Here is a 25,735-nt window from a genome sequence, read left to right as displayed (position 1 = left end):
TGTATTCTTTGATTTGAATTTCCCGCTCTTTACTCTCATTGGTCAGTTGAAATTTGACAGTTGGAGAACCGTGTCAACTCTCGTAGAGGACGGTTGTTTTGTTCACCGCTCTTGACTGTGTGAATTGCGAGTTTCTGACTAGTTAGGAGTTCGTCATGCCGAAAGGCTTGGTACAACTTTTAACGGGGTCCGGCCCCGTTAAGAAGAAACGCAAGAAAAAACCCATACCCGGGCCAGCATCGACCAAGAAACTGCAGCTAGAGCTAAATGCCCAAGCCATAGAAAGCGACGGGATGGACGAATCCGCGAACTCGATTACGGATGAAGAACCAGAAGTCGGAACAACTCACAACAGACCAGCCTTGACAAAGACAGGAGGGGAAGTACCAGTTCCCACAGCAGCAAAATTAATACAAGAGGATAGGACCCCGGTAAGTCCACTCATTTTCCAACCAAGTAATTTCCGAGCGCATCCAATTGGCGAACCAGGAAGCAAAGAGGAAAAAACGTTCCATGATATCTCATTCCCCAACCTTTGCCAACGTATTGAGAAACTAGTAGGAGAATTAAAAGATCTCAGGGTGCTAAGAGGAGGAGCCTTGTTGCTGGTCCCAAACACCAACGAACAAAGGACCACGCTCCACAAATGGACACACGTAGACAATATAAAATTTACAGTAACACAACCAGGCAGCACAAGAGACGAAGGCGCCAAAGGAATTATAAAAAACGTACCACATGACTTTTCCGAAGAGACCATCAAAGAAGCGTTAACACAGAAAGGATACATGATAGAATCAGTGAAACGATTAGGCCCAACCAGCACTTTTTACCTACTTCACTTTAACCAACCACAGATGCCCCCGGAAGTACGCTTCTACTACAGAAATTACCCGATAACACCATACGAACGCCGGCCCAGGCAATGCAAGAATTGCAAACGCTTTGGACACCCAGCGAAATACTGTCGCTCAGTCTTCCGCTGTAATTCCTGTGGCGCATCCCACGAGACCAAAACGGACTGCGAGACTACCACCAATTGCCCGAACTGCAAAGGACCACACACAGCCACCACCCATTCTTGCCCCACCCGATTGAAAGAAATACAAATACTAAGACTACAACAGAAAGAACACATCCCCAAACATGAAGCAGCACAACGTATACACATGACAGCCCGCACTACAACTTACGCGTCAGTAACCCAAGGCTCTTTGCGCGGAGACGCCCAACCAGCACGAAAACCCCTGCCTCCCCTGTCCACCAAAGCCGAAGACAGCACCGCTCTGGCTCCTCCAACCGAAATAGTTGCGCCCCTTCTGGCGGAACTTCTGGTGACTTTCGCCCAAAATATGAACCAGGACTACGACCTCAGTGCCCTGGTAACCTTGATGCTAAACCGAGCCTTCCATACATCACTCTCCCGACAGGACGTCGATTCTCGAATTCCGTCTCACGTAAAGCAACGCTTCGCCTCCTTGTTTTAATTAACAAGGGTTCCGTGGACAACAAAAAAAAAAAAAAAAATTTTGTGCAAAACACCACGTGGAATCCAAAAAGACGGGCCCGAGGCAGGCGAAAAGCCAAGCCCACTTGGCCCATATACTTTTAATAAAAAAAAAAAAATTTGACAGTTGGGTATGATGTCGGAAATTGGCAGTGAAATGATTAACGCCGGTCCCATCGAAAAGGAAATAAAATCTATAGTACACATTGAAATATTACAAAAATCGAACAGGTAAGCTAATTTTAACGTTAATTAATAGTATTTAGTATTAATTTCACGTTTAAATTAGTACTTACGATAGTAGGCCTTTGGTTGACCAAGGCTTAGGGAGGCGGGAAGAATAAAATGTTTTTGGCAACCTGTTGTGACGTTTGAAACGCGTTTTTGTTTATAATTTTAGCGCCTTACCATCGAAAAACGTCGAATATCTCATCCATCGGTTCCTTTCAACTAAAGAAATTATTATTTCTAACCAATTAATTAGCGATTTTGATGATGATAATGAGTTGATAAATAATGTCACTAATGTTGTAATTTGCACTGATGATAACATCCAAACCAGTATAAAGGTAATTTGAACTGAATCCGTTAATAAAACATAAATTTGGAAACGTTTTTTTCAGACTGCTTCCCTTTTTGATGAAAATTGTCAATTGGTTTATCACATTTATAGACTGAATCGTGATGAACCTGGTACGGAACAACTTGAAGATTCAATATCCGCCGCTAGCCATTGGTTATTACCCTCCCAAGATTTTAACGGACTCTGGGAAAGCTTAATCTATAGCAGCAATGTGAAATCCCAGGTAATTTATTTAAAACTTTAATTGTAAAGTTAATTAATTGTCACTCTTAGGTGAATCATTCGTATCTTTTTATTCCCATCCCATCTTTTAGCTCGTTAACTTTGTATCAACAACGCTTCTCTTCTCAGAAAATAACGTTGATAGCAATGTTATCTTATGGAATAGAGTTGTTTTATTGCATGGACCTCCTGGAACTGGAAAAACTAGTTTATGTCAAGCTTTGGCTCAAAAATTAACGATCCGTTTTGGTCACAAATACACCCATGGTCAACTCATTGAGATTAATAGTCACAGCTTATTTTCAAAATGGTTTTCAGAGGTAAGAATTATATTATCTATAACTATTAATAATAATAGTTATAATAGTAATAGAGTTGAAAATAAATAACTTTTAAATAATTGTTTCAGAGTGGAAAATTAGTCATGAAAATGTTTCAAAAAATACAAGAACTAATTGATGACCCAAATGCACTTATTTTTGTACTTATTGATGAAGTTGAGAGCTTGGCTCATAATCGTAAAGCAGCTGGTTCTGAACCTTCTGACGCTATAAGAGTCGTTAATGCCTTGCTAACTCAAATTGACAACCTAAGAAGGTATGTATCAGGCTTAATTCAAAGTCCAGACTGACAGATGAGATTACCAACTCCAATCCCAAACTGCTTTACTTGTAGAAGGTTGAAAATTTGCATGGATGTTACTCTTTAGTAGTAGGCCCGCGTTATGAAATATTTTTTTAATCCTCCGCCATCTTAAAAAATGGCGGCCTGAAATGTAGAATATCTTCTTTATGGAACAATTGTTCCCTGTTTTAACTTTTAACCCATTTCACTAATATTTGTTACACTTATTGGTAAATTATGGCTTTGGGGTTCGATTTGCAGGCCCAAACTGAGGTGGGCTACCACCCACCATTACTCAAAATATCTGGTACTTCTGGGGGGGGGGGAGAGACTCGGAAATTACTCGGGGAGGGGGGGGGGCACCGCTGGGTCTGGTAAAATCCACAGCGGTCCAGTTGATGACGTTTTCATGCATGCTTAGCAGGCGGTACTCTTATCCATAAACATTGTCATGTTGACATTATGAAGAAGACCGCGACCGCCTAGGCTAGCCCACCCAGGTCGGGCCACCCTTGTGGTACTAATTCCCTCATGGAAGAATGTCTTTGAGAAAGAATTTTCAAGGGGTTCGTCACTTTGCAGATAAAACTTTTTTTTAGAGGTTTTTAAAGTCCGTAAATGATACCTTGTTCACGTGAGTGATTTACCCCTCGAAATTTCCCCATGGGATGAAACAGTCTATTACAAAAAGTACTTTCTAAGAGGGGGACGCGCGTTTCAAACATTCCTAAAACATTCAAGGTTCTATTTTCATACTGTGTGACGTCACATGTTTCATATATTAATTACCGTCTATATATAATTAAAGTTTTTATTAATGATTTTTAATGGGATAGACTAGACTATGGGATAATAGCCTCAGCTTTGAAACATGATTTTAAATTGGACTGTTAAGAAAACTAAGACGTACCCGAAAACTAATTTTTGGAAATTTTCCATATCCTGACGACCTAACCTAAGGGGTAATTGAAAATTGTACCCGATACCCGCGAGTACAATATTCTATTACCCGCAAAAAGTAACCCCCTCCCCCCCCGCCCCCAAATAAACAGAACCCCACGCAGCCCTATTTAGTATTTTCGTTGCATTGACAGATTCCCTAATGTCATCCTTCTAACTACTTCGAACATGACTGAAGCCATTGATCTGGCCTTTGTTGATCGCGCCGACATCAAACAGTATATTGGACTGCCATCAACTTGGGCCATTTACGAAATTTACTTGTCGTGCATCAATGAACTGCAAAAGACTGGAATTATTTTCCCCAAACAAACACTACTGAGTTGGAAACAATTAGAACAGGCTCCCGATATCGGCGACAATTCTTGGTTAAAGTACAGCGATAAATTACGAACCATTGCTACTGATAGTTCTGGATTAAGTGGACGAACTTTGAGGAAATTACCATTTCTGGCTCATGCCCTCTTCATTCAGGTAATTGAATCTCCGTTTTAAGCATGATTTTGTGCGGGGAGTTTTTTGGTATTACCATTTTTGGCATTATCTGCGCATTACCTCATGGCATTATCTGGGCATTAACGGTTTTTGGCGTTGTCTGCGCATTAACGGTTTTTGGCGTTGTCTGCGCATTACCTTTCGGCGTTATCTGCGCATTAACGGTTTTGGGCGTTATCTGCGCATTAACGGTTTTGGGCGTTATCTACGCATTATCGGTTTTTGGCGTTGTCTGCGCATTACCTCGTGGCATTATCTGGGCATTAAACGTTTTTTGGCGTTGTCTGCGCATTACCTCATGGCATTATCAGCGCCTTAACGGTTTTTGGCGTTACCGGCGCGTTACCTCCTTTGGCGTTACCGGCGCATTACCTCTTTTGGCATTATTTGCACTTGCTATTAGTGGTTTTTGCACTGTAAATTGTACGATTTAACACAATTTTTGCGCTTAGCGCTTCACTAAACTGGCAATTTACTGGTTAGACATTGAAGGATTTTATGAATTTAGTTGCTAAGTTGTACTTTGCAAGGTGTTCTTAGCATTCTTGGAATTTTTTACCCTCGAATGTTTGTAGTTCCTTTGAATTTGAACCTCGTGGAACCCTGCATTTTTTCCTTTCTTTATCGTTGTTTAATTTTCGCCCCGCCTTTAATTTTGTTTTTCCTTGGTTAGTCTCCAAAATGCACTCTGGAAGATTATCTGGAGTCTCTTTCATTAGCGGTTAAAAAGCAGTTCCAGGATAGAAAGGAGTTGAACCATTAGTTGTTCTTTTTTTTCTACGAAAACATTTTCACATTTTCGTTTTATGTTCATTATTAAAATTATCTACACAGTTTTTTTTATTTCAAAATAAGAGTTTTAATGCAATAAGTCATTTAATACACTTATGAAAGATTAAAAATAAGCGGCACGTTAATTATTTGGTACGGGTACATTCCGCAAGAAGGGCTAAGACGTCGTCGTACCGTCTCTTGTCTAGTATTCCAACAGTACCGGTCACTTTCATTTCATAAAGTTGTCCATTTTTCTTATTCCAATGGTCGTTCATCGTAGCTAAAATGACTTCGTAACCTGTCGAAATAGTTTAAATTCATTACCGAAAGAATCTACTTATCAATTTCTTCGTAGGCCTACCTTCTTTCAACTGTCTACAGCTACAGTTCGGGTCCATTGTAAAGGAAATTAAATTATCCGCCGGGAAGTCTTTGGCTTCACCGTATAAAGTTTCCATTATAACTGCGGATCCGCAATTAGTAGGTGGTGTTTTGTCGTACCATCCTAAAATTGTTTTAATTGAGATTAATATCAGGTATACTGCGAGGGGTTAGCTTATCCGTACCTCCTCCAGCTTGTGGAATGGTCTTTATATCGGCTTTCAAAACTGAAATATATTTAGGTTTATTGTTTAAACGATACGACTACAATATGTCCATTGACGTGTTTTCACTTACTGTAGTCTATTTTGCAAATATCGTCCAAAGTTCTTATATTTGCAATTCTAGTCGAGCACTGGGGACATTCTCCAGTTGGTGTCGAGCATTCTCCTGTATTGTCTTGTTTGGGTTCTGGTTGTGGCTCGGGGTCAATGGTTAGTTCCGAGAATAGATCAGTTGTTGGTTCCGTAAAGGGATCACTGAACCCGGGGTCCGGTTTCGAAAAGGGATCACTGAACCCGGGGTCCGGTTTCGAAAAGGGATCACTGAACCCGGGGTCCGGTTTCGAAAAGGGATCACTGAACCCGGGGTCCGGTTTCGAAAAGGGATCACTGAACCCGGGGTCCGGTTTCGAATAGGGATCACTAAACCCGGGGTCCGGTTTCGAATAGGGATCACTAAACCCGGGGTCCGGTTTTGAAAAGGGATCACTAAACCCGGTGTTCGGTTTCGAGAAGGGATCACTGAACCCGGGGTCCGGTTTCGAGAAGGGATCACTGAACCCGGGGTCCGGTTTCGAGAATGGGTCAGGTGTTGAATCCGTAGGTGGATCAGGTGTTCTTTCGTTAAATTCACCAATTTCGAACGGGTCAGGTGTAGTAGCTTTCATAGATTTTTCCTCCCGTCCTCGACGATTTTCTTTATCTTAACAATTTACAAATCACTCTGTGTAAATTTGTAAAGCGTGTTACGGGTTATTTTCAGTAGGGAACTTACAAGTACTTGCACTTGGTTTCGTTGGTTCGGGTTTGGGTGCACTAGTTTGGGTTATTACTGGATCAATAACGGGATTCCTGGTGGGAAATACGTTTAAATTATTCCATCTTTATATAAAATATACCCAAAGATTGAAATGTGCCCGACTTACACTTCAGATATTAATTTCGATTCCTTCGAAGCTCTCGTTTGATTCGTCAATGTCGCGGACGGACTTGGATTTTCTATTACCGAGCTTTTGTCGGCGTCTTGCGAACCTAATTAATTATTTTACATTTTGATATTAGAATTCAATAACTAATTTACTTTCAAACGTGTACCTTTTTGACAACGATTTTGTTGATCTCTTATTTGAGACGCGGCCTTATAAGAATGTTTAACCAGGACAACTTCACTGTCCAAAATTAATCCGGACGTATAAGCGTCCTTGACCACCCACTTATCTTTCCTCGTGAATAGAATTACTTCCTCCCCTAAATTTTTCAAATTGTTTTTAGCAGGAATATTTGTAGTTTAATGAATACAGAATCGTACCTTGCGAAATTTGGCAGCAATTTTCAAGCATGGTTATACAAAAATGTAGCATGACGTGTTTAGAGTGGGTGTAGAGCTCCAGTACTTGAACTTCCCCGCATTCTTTGATAAAATAAAGCGAATTGACATATTTAAACATTTTTATTGTCCCCTCTATTGTTACTTGGCTTGGGAGGTAATTAAATTGGTACGGAACTCTCTTAACATACCTTTAGACGTTGGTAACTTTAGAATAGCTATTTTCATTACTGCAAATTTACAAATGTACATGTTAAGTCTTTGTCCCGTAATTTGAACTTACTTCATTTAATGTTTGATATATTTTACCATCGTCGAAAAGACAACTGTCGGGGAATTCAGGTTCTGTTACGTAACTGACGCAACTCGTGGGTTGAGATAACGGGCAAGTCTTCTTCGTAGTCGGTTTCGGGTGAGGATGACTCGTATGGGGGTGCGCGTGAAATTGATTGTAATTGTCCAGAGTCTCGTGATGGTGGTGATTATGATGATGATTGTGGTGGTGAAGATTTGGACAGTTTGGGAGGTCAGTTTGACCGTGGGGTAAGTTGACGATATGGAAATCGTCGTTCAATTGAGATATTTTTTCGAGGGGGGTCTTTCTGGAGAAGATTAGAGCCGCACCAATAGCTAAAAAACGGTTGTAATTAAACGCCCATAATTATGAAATGTTGTCCGTGATTGACAAAATGTTGAGTTAAAATGTTTCATAAATTACTCTACATCAACATTAAATATGGAATATCGACAAAAATATGTTAGGGATAACGTGGAATAGTCCGTTAAAATTTTGTACGAATCCGTTATGTATTTAACCATATTGCCCCTGGTGAGCATATTTCCCTTTGCATACTGGTGTACTAAGGGGTAAACATTTTTTCCGGACCTGTGAACCCAAATAAGAGGGTTCCTCCCTGTTACAAAAGGGATTGTAATTTTTTCAAGGGTCAATAAATCATTCATTCTACGGGAAACTAATGTTAACGCTTGCGGTAAAATAGTAGTATTCCCCCTCCACGGATTTTTAAAAGTTTGTACTCATTTCTGATAGTAAATGAGGTGAGGAACACGATGCCGTTAAAAATTTCCACCGCAAATGATTTTGAAATTTTTTTTTTGAATTTTTTTTTATGAAAATTGCAATATTTTGGAAAAGGAGAAATCTAATAGAAACTGAACCTAACCTAAGCTAACCTAACCTAACCTAACCTGAACCTAACCTAACCTGAACCTAACCTAACCTGAACCTAACCTAACCTGAACCTAACCTAACCTGAACCTAACCTAAACCTAACCTAACCTAACCTGAACCTAACCTGAACCTAAAATATCCCAAACATAATCTAAACAAGTGTACGCGCCCCAAATATCAAATATACAAACAACCATAAGTAATATGTGCTACCTTTTTTTTTTTTTTTTTTTTAAAAAAAATCATTTGCGGTGAAAAATTTTGACGGCATCGTGTTCCCCACCTCATTTACTATCAGAAATGAGTACAAACTTTTAAAAATCCGTGGAGGGGGAATACTACCATTTGGCCACGCTTGCCCCTGTTGGATGGCTTTCCCTTTGCATACTGGTGTACTAAGGGGTAAACATTTTTACAGGCGTTCTAGGGAAACTAATGTTAACGTTTGCCCCTGTTGGGAGGCTTATCCTATTCACATAACTTTTAATTATTGAATCAAACAAAAATAATTAAAAAGGAAACTTACGATATTCAAAATATTGGCACGAACAGAAACCGCCCATAAAGTATTTTACAATTTCACCCAAATCGGATTTTTTCTTTAAATCGGCTAGAATTTGAATCTTCCCGGAATAACATTGTCCGCCTTTTTATGGTTTAATAATTAATTAATTATTATAAATTTAAAATTTAACAGTAAATACGTTGTTAACCCACTATCGCTATGTTGTACGCAGTCCTGAGGATTAACGCAATGATTCTCTTTTCGAACCATTCCTTCGGGGCATACGCAGCCCTTGTGACACGATCTTTTATAACAATGTATATTGTAGAAACTGTCACACGTTGGTTCACAACCCGGAGCAGGGGCGCATTCGGAGTATACGAATCCGTTTAAGCATTGAATTGGTTCGGAACCTGTAAAAATATTTAAATTTACCAATAAGGAAATTAATTTCAATTTAGGGTTAAATGATTTAACTCGTTTGTCTTTTATGACGATGACTTGGTTCGAATTCGTCTTGACCTAATGGGTGTTGGTAGGAACCTGCGTTTTAGGGTTATAATTAAGTTATTTAGAGTTAGTTTTAATTGGAATTACATTAATTAAGGCTAAAGAGTACCGTGAATTCGTAGCTTAGTATAGGTAGGAGCGGCTGAAATTAAAAATTAGTTTTAAATTTATATTTATTTATAATTTAAATATGGATTTACTTACAAGCTACTGAAATTTCGGGAGAATAAATTGATTGATAGTCTATCCCTGTAAAATTTAATTTTTATAATTTAAATTTAACCAGTTGGCTAATTATACAGTAGATCAGATAGGTATGTTTACCTGGTTCGTCCAAAATCTTGAAAATGTAAACTATATTTCGAAGAAATATTTTAATTAATTTAACTATAAATTTATTTTTTATTATTATTATTTACCAAAATCGGCTTGACAATAATCGTACTCCAATTCTTTGGTAAATTGGGTTAAACAATGAGCGCAAGTTGGTTCCCCGAGACAGGGTACCAAAGGCGCGGCTTTGGGTAGAAGCCCAGACTCGAATGGTTCCCGGGGTTTTGTAGTAATTGGGATATTTTTCTCGGCGAATAATTGACTGGCTTGATAATCAGGGCGACATTTTGGTAGAGTTAGAGTGCCAACTGGTAAAGGGATGGTAACGAACCCCTCTCCGAGTTGAATTAGATTGTAGGAAGGGTCTACTATGGGTGTCTTCGACAATACCAAGTAATATCCAGGATCTATAGGAGAATATGGAAATACATTTCCATAGACTTAGTCCTTTTATGGTACGGTTATGGTTAAGTATAACTGACCTGATTTGAGGAATGAACAGTCACATTTACTAGGGATGTAAGTGTCAATGTCTTTGTTTAGTACATTCGGAAGTTTGTTGTAACTGACGTCATAGAGGATGCGTAAGGTTTCGCGGTAGCATTTATTATATTCCAAATCGTCTATAGGGTTTAATTAAAACTAATTGTAATTTAATTAATATTTATAATTTAAGTATACCAACGTACCTCTATCGACGTTGTAGGCAATTTTCTGGACTAAAATTAAAGTAATTAATATTAATTATAATTATAATTAGTTAACTGAATGGATGTTTTACCATTTATGGATGCGTAAATATCCGTGGCAGGTTCATCTGTATTATCAATTTAATTAATATTAAGTAACTTAATTTTAATTAACGCAATTTAAATTTATTATGATGGTACGTACAGACTATAGATGGGCTGATATTAAGTGGTCTTTTGAAAATTAAATCTGAAGTATAAAAACTGCAAATATAAGCCATCCTTGAAAAGAATAAAGTATTATTTCAGTACATACTAGTTGAATTGGCGTTAACGTAGGTGTAGTCTAATCCAAGAGCTAGAACCGTAGCTAAAAATAAATGGATTCATATAATGTAAATTAACATTAATTGCTGGGATTTCAACTGGTTACCGTATTGAGATGAGCAATATAGGTCTTCGTAAGAGTGTGGGGTATTTTCCAAACATTTCGGACACTCATTCTTTTGAGGACATTCGTAATAGTCTGATTTTTTACCATCCGCGGTCAAAAATCGAAGCGGGACAGGTTGGGACACTTTAGCCATACAATTATTAAGTATCGCGTTTATTTCACCCACGTTTGTTTGAGTAAAACTTAATATATGGACATTTTCGGACAGTTTAATTCCTACAATTTGTCCATTTCGGGCTTGAATGAATGAAGGGACGTTTGCAATGACCAGTATATAAGATTCTGTAGAAAAAAATATCCTATAAAGTTTAAGTTCAGTAATTCTCTATTGATAAACGCAAGTACTTAAGTGTAAATATTCATTGTAACACTGTCTGAGATTCGTAAAAAATAATTTGGGTGCGAAGTTTCTAATGAATCCTTTTTGGGAACGTATGACTTTAGCCACACCGCATTGATGCGAGATTCCAGTACGGTTATAAGTTTCTGTAAAATCGTTTAGTTCGTTTAATATCGTGATTACGTAATTAACAGGCTTCTTAATCACCTTCTAAAACGTCATGAACACGACCGACTTCCAATAATAAAACTATATGGCAAAACCGAGAATTTTTAAATTAAATATCTCAAAATTTATATTTTCCCAAAACTTACTGTAATGAAATGAGCACAACTGGCTCTTCAATTCAAACCCCACATGAGGATAGTAATTAGGGCATGACGTTGGTTTACCGAATGGACAGAAATGTCCGGGTTTAACCATAGGGGTTGGTGGTGGTGGTGGCGCTTGAGGGTTGGTCGCTGTTAATCCTGGATTGTCTGGTCTTGTCGCTACAAACTCATTTGGTCGCGGTTGGTAATAAGGTCTTGTATGATATGGGTCTGGTCCCGGTTGAGGATAGTAACGCCCATTGTGTCTTGGGTCGACGTCCGGTTGTGGGTAACGATACCCACCACCCAGAGGATACCCTGGTTGGTTAGGGTTTGGGGCTTCGTAAGGTAATGCGCGTGGTTGGGAAGGAATTGGCATTGGTTGGGAATATGGGACCGCTCTTGTTGGCGGACTCTCAACTGCCCCTGGTGGAGGGTTAACCACTGGACGAGGTTGAGGATTGATTAAACTTCTTGGTCTTGAATTCGTCTCAGCTGGATTCGGTTGTGGATTGACTGGAGGAACCGTTTGCGTTGGAGCGGTATAATTTGTTATTGGTGCATTGGGCTTAGCGTATTCAATAGGTTTAGCGTCCGTTATCGGGTCTATTAGTGGATAGGACACTGGTTTGGGGTACGGAAGTGGTTGCTTTGGAGGTGCATCAACAACGGTAGGTCCTGATTTAGGTTTGACCGCCTCGTCACCTTGCTGGTTAGATACTGGTTTTGGATAACGTTTGATTGGCTTGGGGTTTCTGTATGAAGGCTGATTTTGACTTATACTAATCGCGTACGATTGCCTCGGGACTGTTTGGTGATTTTTACGAATGTGTCCTAGATTGTAGGTATTATCTGAAAGTTTATAAGTTGATATGGTGTTACTAGAAGTATTATTAAAACCTTCGTAGAATACACGTTTCTGTTATTTTGACCCATTGATGGCTTTCTCTCTCTTACCTAACGTATAAGTGACATCCCTTTTGTACTTGGCCGATGCTGGCGCCAGTACAGAATATGGTTTAGGGTTTTCGAAGATGAACGCTTCATCTGATAAAATTGAGAATTAAATTATATGAAATTTAATCTGCCCTGACCCGGTATATAGTACAAATTAGCTCTTAATGAAAACAAGCGCGAACCTTTACTCGTGCTTTCGCATTGCTCAAAAGCGGCCTTAATCCTGTTATCATTAACTCGGTTATGAGTTAGAATGATGGCTTGATCGTCCAAACACACTCCAGTTATAACTCCATCCTTTACTGTCCAGTTATCACGTTTCGTTATAATATAAACTGTTTGATATTCTGGTGTCAGTAGAAATTGAGTCGAATTAGGTTTGTATCATATTTTGATAGGTATAATTGAATTTTTTGTACTTTGCGTTACGAGTTTCACGCAATCGCCAGACATGGATTCCGATATGGAATATTGTAAATATCTTTGAAATTTCCATTTCTTCGCCTCGAAAAGAGGTTCGATAACTCGAAGACGACCGAGTGTCGTTTTTTCGTAAGATGGTGCGCTTATAAGCGTCGCTTGCACAACTGTATTTTAAGGAAAGTTATTTTCTTATCGAAGTTGTAATTTAATCCTAATTATATATGCAACTTTGTATAAATATTCTCAAAAAATGCTGACATATTTTAGTTTTATCAGAAGGGGATAATAGAAGAAGGATGACACTCTATATCCTCTTAATGCTTTAGTTATGTAACGTCATTCTTCCCAGGCTCACCGTTTTTGTTTGCTTTCCCGCTCATCAAACTACAAATGGACATCGCACCGTAAGGTGAATTCTATAATGGTTTGGCACTAAATCCCCAGCAATCATCCCACAAACCTCGTCTTGCCTAATATTTAAACGCTAAGAGTAATGGTGAGGGAACTATTTATCGCGTATGTGATTCGTTTTAGTAACCTTGCTCCAAATGTTCCGATGTTGGGAAGAGTGACGTTACACTTACCCCGCTTGTGGTACACTTCTCTCGATGAGAAGTATTATATACTTCTGGTTTTATCAAGATGTTCTTGGTTTCAAGTTATTAATTTTTTTAACTGACTTACTATTTTGCAAATATTTGATAAAGGGAAGATAGTTTACCGTTTTTAGTTTCGCATATTCGCTTGGTAATCGATAAATCAAAAGTCGTTAAGCATTTTGGTGTCGATTCTGACGTCTTTGGCCAAATTTCTTGATATCTATTCACGAATAAAATGTTTCCCAATGTTACGCCCAATCTTATAGGCCTAAACCATAAATTTTTCCATTGAATTTGCCTTCCAGCGCATAAATTTTGAGCCGAAAACGCGAAAAACCATAAAATCTTTTAGAAGCACATGCTTTCTCAATATTTAAATTTTGGCGCGAATTGTAACTGTCGGTTTCAACTTTGAACCAATGAGAAAGCTTCATCAGAAACTCCGGCGATGAAGCCGCAAAATTTAAACTTATGTCGCGAGAAACTTAACACAATAAAATTAGTAAATATTTAGTTAATTTTCGCGTAATAAACTTAAGCTTAATTTTATTAGTACTTTTAATCGACTACGCAACTTTAATATAAAGTCAACGTTGGACATTTTTTGGTAATTATAAGTTTTTTAATTTATGTTCTCCTCCGTTCCGTGCTAAGCCTAATTTATTCCAATACTTGTACCAGAAATTTTTACCTTAAGTTAGGTGGTATTAATTCAGTTTCAACAAATAACCGAAGATATAAAAAATGTTATAAATACCTTATTTGACTCTGCGAAGTATCGCACAGAACAGTTGATGATAGTAATAAAGCACTGACTATAATCCCAAGACTGTAAAGACCCATAGCTGGGCGACTGGTTTATAACTTTTAGATTCGCAATACACTAAATTTAAGTTTCTCGTGGTCCTAAACTTAAAACTTACAACACCCAAGTGAGGCTGTATATCCCAAAACCTCTGCGATGATACTAAGTATCTAAAACCTCACCCCAATCTTTACAACATCGCTGTTTAATGTATCAGCATAGAGTATGGTGTCAATTTTCAAATAGTTTGCAGATTATTTACATTTATGCAAATTTATGTTTAAATTTATCTTCTTATCAATCGAAAAAAGTGGCTCTTAAATGACTGAGGCAGATTTGACAACTTTCTAATTTGTGGATAACAACAAGACGCGCGAAATTGCTTCTTATCATTTAATGTAAAGTGAAAAAAGCACCGATTCGTACAAGAGCATTTATTGATCAAATTTTACATTTATTTAAACAACAACGTGAAAGCAAAATAAAATGTGTGATTTAATGGTAACTCATACAAATTATAACCCATTTTCTAATACTTACCAAAGTTACCAAGATATAATATTGATTGGAAAGTACTATCAACTCTAATTAATACCCCCTATAGACTTTCACAAAGACAAAACCACAATCCCGCTGAATAAAGAGGATTTTTTTCCCCGACATTGTTTTCTGAATTTGAAACTGAAATACAAAATTGAACCAAAATTCTAAGAGACCTTTTCGGTGGAAATATATACCGAATCAAATGGACTTTGATAATTACATTGAATTTGATTGGAAGATTTAGAAACACACGTCACCGAAAACAAAGCCGTATCGATAATATTTGCAAGTTGGAAGAGAAATGATGCGTTTAAATTTAAATGAATGTATTGCGAAAAAATTACAGTGGCCACAATGAAATCACAAAAACAAATTTGCCCTTTACAATATCTCTCTCGTGAACTACGACAATCTTTTAGAGCAAATGTAAAATTATTGTCCTTGAAGAAATCTGTAGATTAATCTTGGAAAGTTTCTCGAAATGAAATGTTCTTCCTCTACTTGGGTTACTTGATAAACCTTTCCGAGAATTCAAAATGAATCCAAACCAACAAACGTTTTTCTTCAGGAGTGTGAAACAAGAGTGTGGCGATACAAAAACTCCTTTCATTACGGAATTTAAAATTTTATTACGTGAATCTCCATTGGATAAACACAAACCATTGTGAATTTCGAAAAAAATAAATCTTGATGGAAAAAAAATTGTTCTCAAATATGACTGTAAATGATGGGACTTCCTTCGGAGTTATTGAAATCCGGGGGGTCAAGAAAATGTCATCCAAAGTCCAGAAGTTATAACTTGAAAGCTTTTCTCAACTCTTGGACTTGAAAAATCTTTGAAATCCCAAAAATTTGATAAACTGACGATGATACTAGCTTTCCTCCGCGTGTAGAAATTTCTGGTTGAAGAAAAAAAAATGTTCCATATTCCCCAAACTTTGAGGTGGCAGTTGTCATGAAGTTATAGAATTCTTGTTCCATAATTTTTCGTAAAAAAAAAAAACTTTTCTCGAAGGAATCTAACATATTTTTAAAGATGAGGGTCTAATGATGGTTTAAAAATCATATCGCCACTTAGAAACTAGGCGAAAACTTTGCATGAAGAATGGTTGATACGGAAGAAACTTAAAAACTTAATATAACTGAACTTCAATAGGACGACCGTCAACTCTTAAACCATTCATAAGTTCTGTTGAAAAGAAACTCATTAAGGAAATTACTGTTAATTATTGTATTCATTGACCACTAAGTGCCAATTGTTAAAGAAATTGGAAGATGGGGATGGGTTAAATCATCTTAAAAAGGATACCAACAGCACGCTGAGCCTCTCTTTCATTGGAAAATCTAATAACAGCTGAACCACGTCCTTTGATTTCGGAAAATCTGATTTGACCTAGGATGAAATTACTTTTTGGTAAATTTGAAAAAGGACACATTGAGTACGTCATTTTAGGCTTAGCTAGGGCCACTTGCTAAGCATAGGGGGGGATGGGCTTAGTTGAATATTGTCACACCCAGCTAAGTCTGTTGAGCAAAAACGGAAGTATCCAAATTACCAATCTCTCTGAAACGTTCTCTCACAGTTTCCCATCCTAAGGTGTTAGGTAGCTAGAAATAATGGAGTTGTAACTATGACGGAAAAACGTCAACTGGAAATGAAGGGAAGGATCATCTCACATTTCGAATTGCAACTGTATCTGAAGTTCTGGGGCTTCTATAATTGTCCCCGTTTCCGCTTCTATCAAATCCTCTGTCAAAATTGGATTGATTGTTTGGAAATCCTTGGCCATTATTGTTGTTACTCGAGGACATATTAGACTGATTATTTTGCATAGCAGACGCTGCCATCATATTAGCGGATCCACCTTGACTTAAACCTAAACTACCCAAACTGGATGTACCTCCTAATCCGGCCGAATTCATTAGATTATTAACTCCAGATGGTAGATTCATACCGAGACTGGCCATGGCACTAGCCGAATTACCACCACCACTGCCCATAACTAAATTTGAAGCCGCTTGGCCCAGAGTTGCTAAGTTAGCTCCAATTGAAGTGGATAAACCGGCCAAATTTGGGTTGGAAGTTAAACTGCTCATGTTGTTCATACCGCCACCCATGGTTGTTCCCATCATGGAGCGATCCGCTGATGAATTACCGAGTGTACCACTGGATAAACTGCTCATGCCTAACCCTAAAGCTCCTAATCCCATATTAGCGGCATTCATGGAACTCAATGAACTCATAGAATTGGACCCCAAGTTGTTTAACGATGCCAAGTTGCCCATCCCTGGATTTCCCATCAGTGCCATTCCTGAGGCGGCTGCAGCGGCAGCTGCAACTGGATTAGCTCCAGCCAGGCCCATTCCTGGCATCTGATTGGGCGCGTTGCCTCCTGGAAGAATTACGCTGTTCATATTCATGCCTAAAATATACCCATACCAAGGACGGTTGGATTTCTTTGACATTTTCAGTGTGTTCTGACTTAGTAGATATCTTACGAGAAAGGTGTAATGGTTGACCATCTAATCCCAAGCCTTTTCCAATACCAGATAGTCCAGCTAAGAATTGAATTAATTCTCCGTAAACACCTAAGGTTTCTTAGAAATGTTGGGAAAATATTTACTGGGAAGTTTTTTTGAAGAAGGATCACTATTTTCTCCAAAACGATCCATTCTCATGTTCATGGTTCTTGTGTAAAGATTTTGACCATTCAGCATGGCTATAAGTTTGAACTTAAGGAAGATAAGCCACATTTGGGGGGGGGGGCGAGCTTTGTTTTGTAAATTGAAAGGATACAAATTGCTTGAACAGCTTCAATAGGATGAGCAAATTCTACCACAGCAATACCCTTGCTGTTTCCATCATAATCAGTTTTTAAATCAACATTAACCACAGTTCCCGCGCAGCTAAAGACATCTTCCAATTTTTTAGCATCTACTCTATATTCAAGCTGAAATGAATTTATTTCTTAAGTTTTCATTTTCAACCAAATGAAACTTAATAGTTCTCTTTATATTTACATTAGTAACGAAAACTCTGGAAGTGAGAGGTCCACTAATTCCAAGTGACATTAAGAAATCTGGATTGAGGCCATAGTTGTTGTATTGGGCATCATTTTGCCCACCACCATCATTTGAGCCACCACCAGAGCCTGCGGGTCCCCCACCACGACCACCTCTAAAATTATCTCCTCTATAACCATCTCTAAAACGTTGGTTATTTTGATCATCATAGTCATTTCCACGAGAAGAACCTTTCCTCAAGTATCCATATCGGTCTCTCTCAACATTGTAATCCTGACATCAACAATGTGGGTGAGTTTTGATAATTTTCCTAAAATGTTTGATAAGATAGGCTCACCTCTTTAATCACGAGGTTCCTCCCTTTAAAATCATGACGATGCAAAACATCAACTGCTTTGCGTACCAAAGCTGGATCTTTCAATTCCACAATACTATTTATTTAAAAAACAATCCAATTCCAATTTAGTATTGAATATGATTCCAATATTGAGTCAATACTTACCCACATCCCCTAAACTTTCCATTTTCGTCAGAAAACAGTTCCACATACGCGACATCCCCAACTAAATAGGAATGACCCAATAAAGGCAATGTACTTAGTTTCTACGGTATCTACACACTGTAATCTTTGCACATTACCTTTTTCGCGAAATAGGTCTTTGAGCTCATTCCATTTGCAATTAAACGCAATATTAGCAACGTATACTCGAGTGCAATTGGCGAAACTAGAATCGTTTCGCTTTGCGGAATAATCTCGGCTTATGCTACGTATGCGCGATCGTGAACGTGATCTTCTGCTTCGCGATGATCGACCACTATTTCTGTCCTTGTCACGATCGCGATCTCTGCCGCGTTCCCGGGATCGAGACCTAGACCTAAATTTTTAAAAATCTAACCAGTTTCTGCAAAGCAACCTTAAGTTCCCTGACAGCGTATATTTTCTTTTGTACATGCTATGCTATAAGGCACTTTGTTTGGTAGCTATACCGATTAGGGCGTTAGGCTTAGCAATCATTTGATAAACTTACCTTTTTGAGGAAGAACTTGCAGTAGTTGCTGCAGCGTCCTTCTTAATTTCAGCAATCTCTTCTTCGCCGTTAGCTTCCATTATTTCACTGGTTAAATTTCACCGTTTAAAGTAAAATACTCTTTGTCTTATTGTTTGAAGAATAATGGACGCTTCACATGCGTTTCCCAAATCCGTATACAGGTTTACACAGCTCTGCGCCGGTCTGCAGAGAAAATAGTATTGGAATGGAAGGTCTTGGCCGCTGGCGTCTTGCCTTAAGTTTGTTAGCGCATTGCGAGAACAATGTTACCCCTCCTCCTAGATGTTACAGCCTTTTTGGTTCGTCCACATTCGTTTCCGGGTGTCTGTGATTGGTTTATATTTAAAATTTCCTCTTTTACGACATTCATTTTGGTTGTGAAAAGCTAAAGATCTTCTATTCCTATACTATTTTCTCTGGTGAGGGACCGTCAGATGAGGGCGCCAAGTCCGCATCTGCGGCGTCTCCACGAACCATTGGCGGGAAATACAAATACTGCGAAACTTACTCTATATCATACTCTGAACTATAGACTTCTTATGAACTTAAGTATTTAGTATCATTGGAAAGAGGACAATTATCTATCACATCCTTAAGGATCAAGGAATTTTTCTCCTATAAATTGCCACAGTTGACTTTCAAACCTTTGTCCACTTAGGAGATTTGTATATATTCTGAATTTCTGACCCACCATAGCACAGGTATGTATTTTATGACAGCCCTAGTAATGGTTACCTTTTGATAGAGGACAATTTTATATAAGAATCCCTTAAGTCTTTTCCACTTAGCATTAAAATTATCCGAGTTCTGAGAACTTTGAATCTCGAAAAACGGGAGAGATAATTTGTAGAAAATTGGTTGTTTATTTAAGAAACAATGATTATTTTACAATTCTTATCACAGTAAAAGGCAAGATACTTTTATCCGTCCAGTAGCAAAATAACTTAAATTTCAAGGGGAATTTGTTTAAGAATAATAATAAAGAGCAAATGTTAAAAACTTTGTTTCGTCATCAAAAATATAAGAATCGAAAATGAAAAAGTATTTCGTGGTTAAAACGTTGGCACCTCCCTCATTTGTTAAATTGCACTAAGCCTTTAATTTAAATAATATTGAGTAATTGAAACTTGGATTAATTTCAAAGTGTACTTCGTGCCAACTGAACTGTCGTGTACTTAGACGCGTTATCTTTGCTCCACGGTTTGAATAGCAACTTGAAAGGTTCTTGGCGTATGACGGTTCCCGCGATCTCTTTGGGACCCAAAATTGGACTTCCTGGTGCCAATTCGAAGTCCATGGCTCGAAGAATCGTAGGCAAACCCAATAGAAGAATGCTCTTAACCAGACCATCTCCCATGCACGCGCGTTTACCAAGGCCAAAGGGGAAGAAGAAATTCGGTTTTGATAGTTTGCCTTCAATCAGAAACCTTTAAGAAAAGAGACAGTGTTAATTAAATCATGGTCATATAATAAGAGTCTAATTAAGGTACCTTTCGGGCTTAAATTCCAAGGGACTGTCCCATAATACGGGATCCAAGTTTAAATCGAAAGTGTTAAACATAACCATCGTGTCTTTCGGAACGTGATATCCTGAACAAGAAAGATGCGAGTTTTAAATACATTGAAAAGCCAAGAAAAAAGATAACGGTGGTAATTGAGGGCGCGTACCTTCGACGGTTGTATCAGCAACAGCCACGTGTGGAATGATTGGGGAAGCGACAATCCTCAAAGACTCGAAGATGGTGGCCTCCGTGTATGGCATTTCGCTACGATCACTCAGTGATGGATTCCGACGTTTATTCTCGAAGACTTTGTCCGCTTCCTGACGTATCTTCTCACGCGCTTCAGGATGTAGCGCCAAGAGATACATGGTCCATAACCACAAGTTAGTCAGTACGGAATGTCCACCAATCAAGTCGTCAATGATGACCTCTGCGTCTTCGCGAGTCAAAGTCGTTTCGTCCTTCTCCAGTTGCAACAAGTGAACTAGAAGTTGGTCTACTATGTCTCTCGGTCTTTCGGGGTTTAAAGTATTTTGGTGGTCGTTGAAGATTTCTTCCGTGAAGCGACCAACTATTTCCGCTTTCTGTCGAAGTCCGTTTAACTTGCTCTGACTGACAACTTTCAACCATGGCATGAAGTCCATGGCGAAACCTTGAAAGAGTTCCCGGAAAACCTCGTCGTATATTCGGACGACTTCTTGAAAACGAACGTCCTCGCGGTCAAAGCGTTGTCCGCAGATGTACCGGTAAAAAATATTGGCAGTGGCGCTCAACATGAAGGGTTTAGGGTCGATATTCTTTCCGATTTGTTGTTTCAAGTCGCAGACCATTAAACCTAATTCGTTTTCGGCAATTTCGCTCAAATGGTGACCAGTTAGAGAGGAATATCTTGGATGTAAGGGCGGGTAGGCTGTATCTCGACGCGTACGGTGTTTTGGAGTCCAGTCGCAAAGAGCCACGGCTACAGAGATAATAAATTTGAAAATATTACTAAAATATTCTAAAGAAACTAAAAGCAAAGTAACTTACACAAATTCCTATTTCCTCGGAAAATGGCGTGAAACCTCGAGAAATCTGGTCTGTTCGCGAACTCGTGGGCACGGTTGACTAAGATCTGTCTCATGATGGACGCTGAACTGACCACCATACAATAGCGACTGCCCAATTTGATTCCATAGATATCTCCGAAGATTTTTCGTAAAGCGGAGAAACCTTCCCAAGCATTTTTGTACTTTCCAATCAGGGACGAACTGCCCAGTATTGGCCAAGGACGTGGTCCCGGTAAAGGAACCCCTTTCACCTTATCGGCCGTACCTTTCTTTTCATTAGACGATAGTGACCATAGTAGCGATAGAAGTACCAGGATACTAATAATAGTTGCTATGGCAACGATACTCAACAGCGTTACTGGCATATTGTACTTATTTAAAACGGATCTAAAGGACTGCTAAATGCACTTCCTTTTTCTGCGATAACTCGTACTGAAATGAACGCCGTATATTTGGGTAACTTTCCTTTATAACCGGGGTATTATTTCCATATCGAATCAATCACGTATTTTCTTTGGGCCTGGCTTCGTGTCCCGGTCCATTCGGAGAACTCAATACTATTGTAACGTTGTCCTTAGGGGTTCTTGACATATGGACATGGAACTTCTATAAGTCCCCGATTTTTCTTCGATGGAAAGATTAGTTTCCAACTACCTCCCTTTTTGTGGGGGGTTTAAAACTCCTCCTTATTCCACTTGACAAACGATTTGTCACGAAATGACGAAAACTATTTTTTCTCTTTTTAAAGAAAAGTACCCCAAAAAATCAGTTGTATCGTATGAAACTTTTGTTTTTATCATGATAGAGTTGAGTATTTTTTTTTTAATAAACGGGTTCTTTATTACTTCTTTCCGAGAAGTTGTAATTTTAGGTGAAAAATATTTTCGTCTTCTCTAAAATAAAAAAAGCAAATTATTTTCTAAAAGATGTTTTTTGAGCGGCTTGGAAGAAAAAAAAAAAAAAAAAGTGTTTTTTAAGGGGATTTTTGTACTTTATAAGTTGCTCAAAGCATAAGTTTATAAGATATGTTCTGTTCCATAAAAATGACACTACCTATACTTCGTAATGCCAGAGATTTACTGAGAGCTAGTTCGAGAACAACAAGCGAGAATTGACTACACTCGGTTTTGTAGTCCATTTTCCTATACTAAGCCTTTGACAGCGCCTCACCAGGGGTCGCTTTACGAGAATCTATGACCTACGTCATCTCATGACAAGTTTCATTAACCCGTGACAAACTTTTGGAACATATCTTATGAACTTATGGTCAAAGACTATGATGAAATCATGCGTTTATTCGTTATTGAAGTCGATTTTAAAGCCCATAGACCTAGAGGTTTATCTGGTCAATAGGAGGGTCAGATAATTTATAATTAAGCAAATTTGCGTAAGGGACTCTGAGAATTTCCGGCTTCGGTGTACAGTACCAAAGAGCATATTCTTAATATACTAGAATTTGCGTTTCAGTCTAGACTTACGGAGTTTTAGCACGATAACTAGCTCTTCTACCTTTAAATGTAACCATCAGTTAAAATAGATTGGCCAATATCTTTTAGAAGTATTTCCGCAATGCCTGTGAGAAAGTTTGACGTGTGTAAAAGATCCTATGAAGAAATTTTGCCTCATCTATATGGCGTGAGAAGTTTACCGAACTCTATCTTGGAGTCTTGAGAAATTTGAAAGGCAATTAACTTACTCTATTACTCTACGCAGATTTAGTTCTAAAAATTTAGTTTTTGACTGTTCTCAGACGCATGCCACGGTTTCTTTTTTATATTTAAATCAGGGCAAACGATTAATACTGGATTAAATGTTTCAAATACTATCATTCACGTGAAATATTGAAATTCGGACCGTTAACCCAGTCCTACCCAACCCAAATTTGCTAAATTTAATGGAATTATCATTGGATAACAAAATCTATGGTACACGGGTTCTGGACCACGCGCTTCTTTGAAACTAAGTACTCGTAGCATTCGGGAGAACTCTACCATATTGTTTCTATGCCTCTTCAGCAATATCTTTCAGTTTTATTTAGGCTAAAGGTGTAAAAACCTTGTTTTTATTTTCTCTGTTGTTTCGGAATTTTTGTTCTATTTCGACAAAAGTACACGAAAACAAAAACATTACGAATATTATTGCGTAACTTGATGAAAAATTATTTCCGAATTGAATTTGATGTTTGTGCTTTTGTACCCGGTACAAGTTTTGTGATACTTGTTATGAAAGAATGAGACCAGTAACCTCAAAACACCATTTTAATTGATTTTATGGAACAAATTTTGGATTCATGACCCAATTCTTAGGTCTATATCGACTTTTCACGATGAAAACTTGAAAATTTTCAATATCTATCAAAACATTAATATTTTCCCGTGTTCAGTAGTACCTCCATTGTCGTAGATGTAATGGATATGAAAGGCTGGGATAAGCGTGTATCGTAGTGACATCATTACCCTCTATCTCTTTTTCTCGGCCTTCTGCCTCTATTGCATTTATTTTATTGAACGTACTACAAAAGAAAATATCTTTTGTCAGTTATCGAAATATAACTCCCTATTCTTATTTATCGCTTCTTTTTAAAACTTTTCAGCCAAGGCAAAAGCTATCGGTCACTTCCATCTCAGTGGGTGTCCGATTGCGACTGTCTTATTGTAGTCTCCATCTCTACCAAGACTTATGCCCTTCCCAAAAGGCCGAGGTCACCCGTCCTCTACATTCTATTCCCATCAAAGGCCAATCTTTCAAGGACAATAGAAAAGTAAGAAGAACCACTATTCATATATAGGAGGTAGTGGAAGAACCCAAGATTTTTTTTAACTGTAACACGTGAAGTAGGCCTATTTTGCGTTTTAGGCCTAGCGACGAGTAGTTAGTTGACAAGCCCCTTCACCCTTGGTGCTTCTGCACTAGAATTTTGAAGTTGCGGAATCGGAAAATCCCTTTTTGAGGTTATTGGCAAAGTATTCATCATTATTTTATCCCCCTATTTAAGATCCGGGTAGACTAATCTAGTTATTTATAGCACGATAATGTTAAGCAGCTTTTGTTTAAAATTGATTTGCCCGCCCTTAATATCTTTAACTCATATTTAGGTTTAAGTGGGAGTTGGAACTCCATATGTTATTAAACCAGAGACCCTAATTCAGTCAATTGTAAGAGCCTGCTGCTATCCTTTTTAATCATTTAGGAACCCTCGATTTCAGGCGTTAAGTTACTTAAAAACCTTATTCTTGGTATTAGTTGATCATTTAAGCCTAATGACTTTCAAAATGTATATCGAAGAATTTAGGCTTAACATCATGAAGAACCTCGAATTAGGCTTAACATCATTCATGAAGGATCTCGAATTAGGCTTAACATCATTCATGAAGGATCTCGAATTAGGCTTAACATCATTCATGAAGGATCTCGAATTAGGCTTAACATCATTCATGAAGGATCTCGAATTAGGCTTAACATCACTCATGAAGGATCTCGAATTAGGCTTAACATCATTCATGAAGGATCTCGAATTAGGCTTAACATCATGAAGGACCTCAAGTTAGGCTTAACATCATGAAAAGGACCTCTTGTTTGGCTTAAGATCATGAAAGACCTCAAGTTAGGCTTAACTTCATGAAGGACTTCGAATTAGGCTTAGCATAAATTTGTGTAAAAGAAATTTCAGAGTAACTGCCAACCCTTTCTTTACGAAAATTCATCCTCCCTCCCTTTGTCCCCGTTTTTATCGGTTCAAAATTGGCGCCAGGTTGTACCATGTGATCGATAGCCATTGTTAAATGGATCCAAAAATACCTTTTACTTCCAAGAACCCCATTTAAAAAAATATATATGCATTATTTTCAGACTTTCAGGCCATGTTTTTACATTACTTTTGCTTATGGTTTAGGGCGTTTCTTATCGACTTATCGAGCAGAAGAAATGACATTATTCTCTGTGATATAGATAATCTAGAACTTTTTTTGGGAGGCAGTTAAGGTTCATTTTTCATATTTTTAAAGACATGTTTTGAACAGAACAGGAAATCCATGAAGAATGGACTTGAAAAACAGATAATAAGAAGTAAAAGAACCCCCTTAGAGAGTTTCGGCAGCGTAAAAAATACAGAATGTAAAAGTTTTCGCCATCAAATAGCTATGCTAGTACCTTCTTTATCAAACCCATAGATTTTTAAAACAACTTTTTCCCTTGCCAAATCCAACCAAAACATAAAAACAATTTCTCCCCAGACTTAGGTCAAGTTGATTAATCAAAATGACATGAGATTTCATTTCCGGGTCCTAAATGTTCCCATTTCATGGATTTACCCTCTTTTACTTCGTACTAAAGCGAGCCCAAAAACTAACCGATTAA

The 25,735-nt window shown here is 38.1% G+C and overlaps 7 protein-coding genes across 11 annotated transcripts; 2 read left to right on the top strand and 5 right to left on the bottom strand.

Moving 5' to 3' along the window:
* Positions 1-55: 55 nt before the first annotated feature.
* Positions 56-1,631, top strand: LOC149651647 (uncharacterized). Its single transcript, XM_089848645.1, has one exon. The coding sequence runs from the start codon at positions 156-158 to the stop codon at positions 1,485-1,487; it is 1,332 nt and encodes a 443-aa protein (XP_089704771.1). The 5' UTR covers positions 56-155; the 3' UTR covers positions 1,488-1,631.
* pch2 (pachytene checkpoint 2 protein) lies at positions 1,624-5,296 on the top strand. Its single transcript, XM_089848646.1, has 7 exons — positions 1,624-1,738; positions 1,908-2,076; positions 2,131-2,313; positions 2,405-2,632; positions 2,722-2,909; positions 4,031-4,370; positions 5,065-5,296. The coding sequence occupies exons 1-7, from the start codon at positions 1,641-1,643 to the stop codon at positions 5,152-5,154; spliced, it is 1,296 nt and encodes a 431-aa protein (XP_089704772.1). The 5' UTR covers positions 1,624-1,640; the 3' UTR covers positions 5,155-5,296.
* A 12-nt stretch (positions 5,297-5,308) lies between these two features.
* Positions 5,309-9,211, bottom strand: LOC149651645 (uncharacterized). The gene is made up of 12 exons (XM_089846966.1): positions 9,004-9,211; positions 8,813-8,932; positions 7,404-7,724; positions 7,286-7,324; positions 7,077-7,178; positions 6,863-7,015; positions 6,694-6,799; positions 6,543-6,649; positions 5,844-6,470; positions 5,732-5,773; positions 5,527-5,670; positions 5,309-5,463 (listed from the first exon to the last, which is right to left on the bottom strand). The coding sequence occupies exons 1-12, from the start codon at positions 9,059-9,061 to the stop codon at positions 5,309-5,311; spliced, it is 1,974 nt and encodes a 657-aa protein (XP_089703092.1). The 5' UTR covers positions 9,062-9,211.
* A 258-nt stretch (positions 9,212-9,469) lies between these two features.
* LOC149651644 (uncharacterized) lies at positions 9,470-12,364 on the bottom strand. Its single transcript, XM_089846965.1, has 13 exons — positions 12,361-12,364; positions 11,432-12,280; positions 11,325-11,366; positions 11,123-11,263; positions 10,757-11,059; positions 10,640-10,693; positions 10,529-10,573; positions 10,416-10,451; positions 10,324-10,353; positions 10,117-10,257; positions 9,721-10,041; positions 9,626-9,655; positions 9,470-9,550 (listed from the first exon to the last, which is right to left on the bottom strand). The coding sequence occupies exons 1-13, from the start codon at positions 12,362-12,364 to the stop codon at positions 9,498-9,500; spliced, it is 2,049 nt and encodes a 682-aa protein (XP_089703091.1). The 3' UTR covers positions 9,470-9,497.
* Positions 12,365-12,718: 354 nt separating this feature from the next.
* Positions 12,719-14,250, bottom strand: LOC149651643 (uncharacterized). Its single transcript, XM_089846964.1, has 3 exons — positions 14,165-14,250; positions 13,530-13,627; positions 12,719-12,972 (listed from the first exon to the last, which is right to left on the bottom strand). The coding sequence occupies exons 1-3, from the start codon at positions 14,248-14,250 to the stop codon at positions 12,770-12,772; spliced, it is 387 nt and encodes a 128-aa protein (XP_089703090.1). The 3' UTR covers positions 12,719-12,769.
* Positions 14,251-14,631: 381 nt separating this feature from the next.
* Positions 14,632-19,007, bottom strand: rump (heterogeneous nuclear ribonucleoprotein rumpelstiltskin). 5 transcript variants are annotated; one of them, XR_016371295.1, is made up of 13 exons: positions 18,808-19,007; positions 18,419-18,654; positions 18,282-18,342; positions 18,117-18,210; positions 17,777-18,052; positions 17,553-17,706; positions 17,380-17,475; positions 17,255-17,314; positions 16,433-17,178; positions 16,312-16,363; positions 16,065-16,148; positions 14,976-15,944; positions 14,632-14,893 (listed from the first exon to the last, which is right to left on the bottom strand). XR_016371295.1 is itself a non-coding variant. In XM_089848639.1 (13 exons), the coding sequence occupies exons 1-13, from the start codon at positions 18,885-18,887 to the stop codon at positions 15,889-15,891; spliced, it is 1,917 nt and encodes a 638-aa protein (XP_089704765.1). In that variant the 5' UTR covers positions 18,888-19,007; the 3' UTR covers positions 14,632-15,888. The 5 variants fall into 5 exon arrangements, 4 of the variants coding, with proteins under 4 accessions (XP_089704765.1, XP_089704762.1, XP_089704764.1 ...); XM_089848639.1 differs by having other exon boundaries at positions 14,632-15,944; positions 16,433-16,632; positions 16,711-17,178; XM_089848636.1 differs by having other exon boundaries at positions 14,632-15,944.
* A 664-nt stretch (positions 19,008-19,671) lies between these two features.
* On the bottom strand, positions 19,672-22,054 carry LOC149651641 (cytochrome P450 307a1-like). The gene is made up of 4 exons (XM_089848642.1): positions 21,360-22,054; positions 20,497-21,291; positions 20,319-20,418; positions 19,672-20,255 (listed from the first exon to the last, which is right to left on the bottom strand). Exons 1-4 carry the CDS (start codon positions 21,742-21,744, stop codon positions 19,967-19,969), a joined length of 1,569 nt encoding a protein of 522 aa, XP_089704768.1. The 5' UTR covers positions 21,745-22,054; the 3' UTR covers positions 19,672-19,966.
* Positions 22,055-25,735: the final 3,681 nt, after the last annotated feature.

This window comes from Phalangium opilio, unplaced genomic scaffold (genome assembly GCF_054372755.1).
Source record: "Phalangium opilio isolate 3A_F unplaced genomic scaffold, DU_Popi_V2 ptg000082l_1, whole genome shotgun sequence".
NCBI classification, from domain to species: Eukaryota; Metazoa; Arthropoda; class Arachnida; order Opiliones; family Phalangiidae; genus Phalangium; species Phalangium opilio.
This window is presented reverse-complemented; position numbering and strand designations above follow the sequence as displayed.

Coding starts and splice junctions, on each gene's coding strand:
- LOC149651647 (XM_089848645.1), top strand. CDS start 156: ATGCCGAAAGGCTTGGTACAACTTTTAACGGGGTCCGGCCCCGTTAAG.
- pch2 (XM_089848646.1), top strand. CDS start 1,641: ATGATGTCGGAAATTGGCAGTGAAATGATTAACGCCGGTCCCATCGAA. Junction 1,739..1,907: donor ATATTACAAAAATCGAACAG/GTAAGCTAATTT, acceptor TTATAATTTTAG/CGCCTTACCATCGAAAAACG. Junction 4,371..5,064: donor CTCATGCCCTCTTCATTCAG/GTAATTGAATCT, acceptor TTCCTTGGTTAG/TCTCCAAAATGCACTCTGGA.
- LOC149651645 (XM_089846966.1), bottom strand. CDS start 9,061: ATGGTTCGAAAAGAGAATCATTGCGTTAATCCTCAGGACTGCGTACAA. Junction 7,179..7,285: donor AAAGTTACCAACGTCTAAAG/GTATGTTAAGAG, acceptor ATTTTATCAAAG/AATGCGGGGAAGTTCAAGTA. Junction 5,774..5,843: donor TATTTGCAAAATAGACTACA/GTAAGTGAAAAC, acceptor AATATATTTCAG/TTTTGAAAGCCGATATAAAG.
- LOC149651644 (XM_089846965.1), bottom strand. Junction 10,354..10,415: donor TATTTACGCATCCATAAATG/GTAAAACATCCA, acceptor CTTTAATTTTAG/TCCAGAAAATTGCCTACAAC. Junction 9,656..9,720: donor TTATTGTCAAGCCGATTTTG/GTAAATAATAAT, acceptor TTCGAAATATAG/TTTACATTTTCAAGATTTTG.
- LOC149651643 (XM_089846964.1), bottom strand. CDS start 14,250: ATGGGTCTTTACAGTCTTGGGATTATAGTCAGTGCTTTATTACTATCA. Junction 13,628..14,164: donor ACTTCGCAGAGTCAAATAAG/GTATTTATAACA, acceptor ATTCGTGAATAG/ATATCAAGAAATTTGGCCAA. Junction 12,973..13,529: donor AATATGCGAAACTAAAAACG/GTAAACTATCTT, acceptor CTTAAAATACAG/TTGTGCAAGCGACGCTTATA.
- rump (XM_089848636.1), bottom strand. CDS start 18,887: ATGGAAGCTAACGGCGAAGAAGAGATTGCTGAAATTAAGAAGGACGCT. Junction 18,211..18,281: donor GGAAAGTTTAGGGGATGTGG/GTAAGTATTGAC, acceptor TTAAATAAATAG/TATTGTGGAATTGAAAGATC. Junction 16,364..16,432: donor ATACAGTTGCAATTCGAAAT/GTGAGATGATCC, acceptor CATTATTTCTAG/CTACCTAACACCTTAGGATG.
- LOC149651641 (XM_089848642.1), bottom strand. CDS start 21,744: ATGCCAGTAACGCTGTTGAGTATCGTTGCCATAGCAACTATTATTAGT. Junction 21,292..21,359: donor CCGAGGAAATAGGAATTTGT/GTAAGTTACTTT, acceptor TTATCTCTGTAG/CCGTGGCTCTTTGCGACTGG. Junction 20,419..20,496: donor TGCTGATACAACCGTCGAAG/GTACGCGCCCTC, acceptor TTTCTTGTTCAG/GATATCACGTTCCGAAAGAC.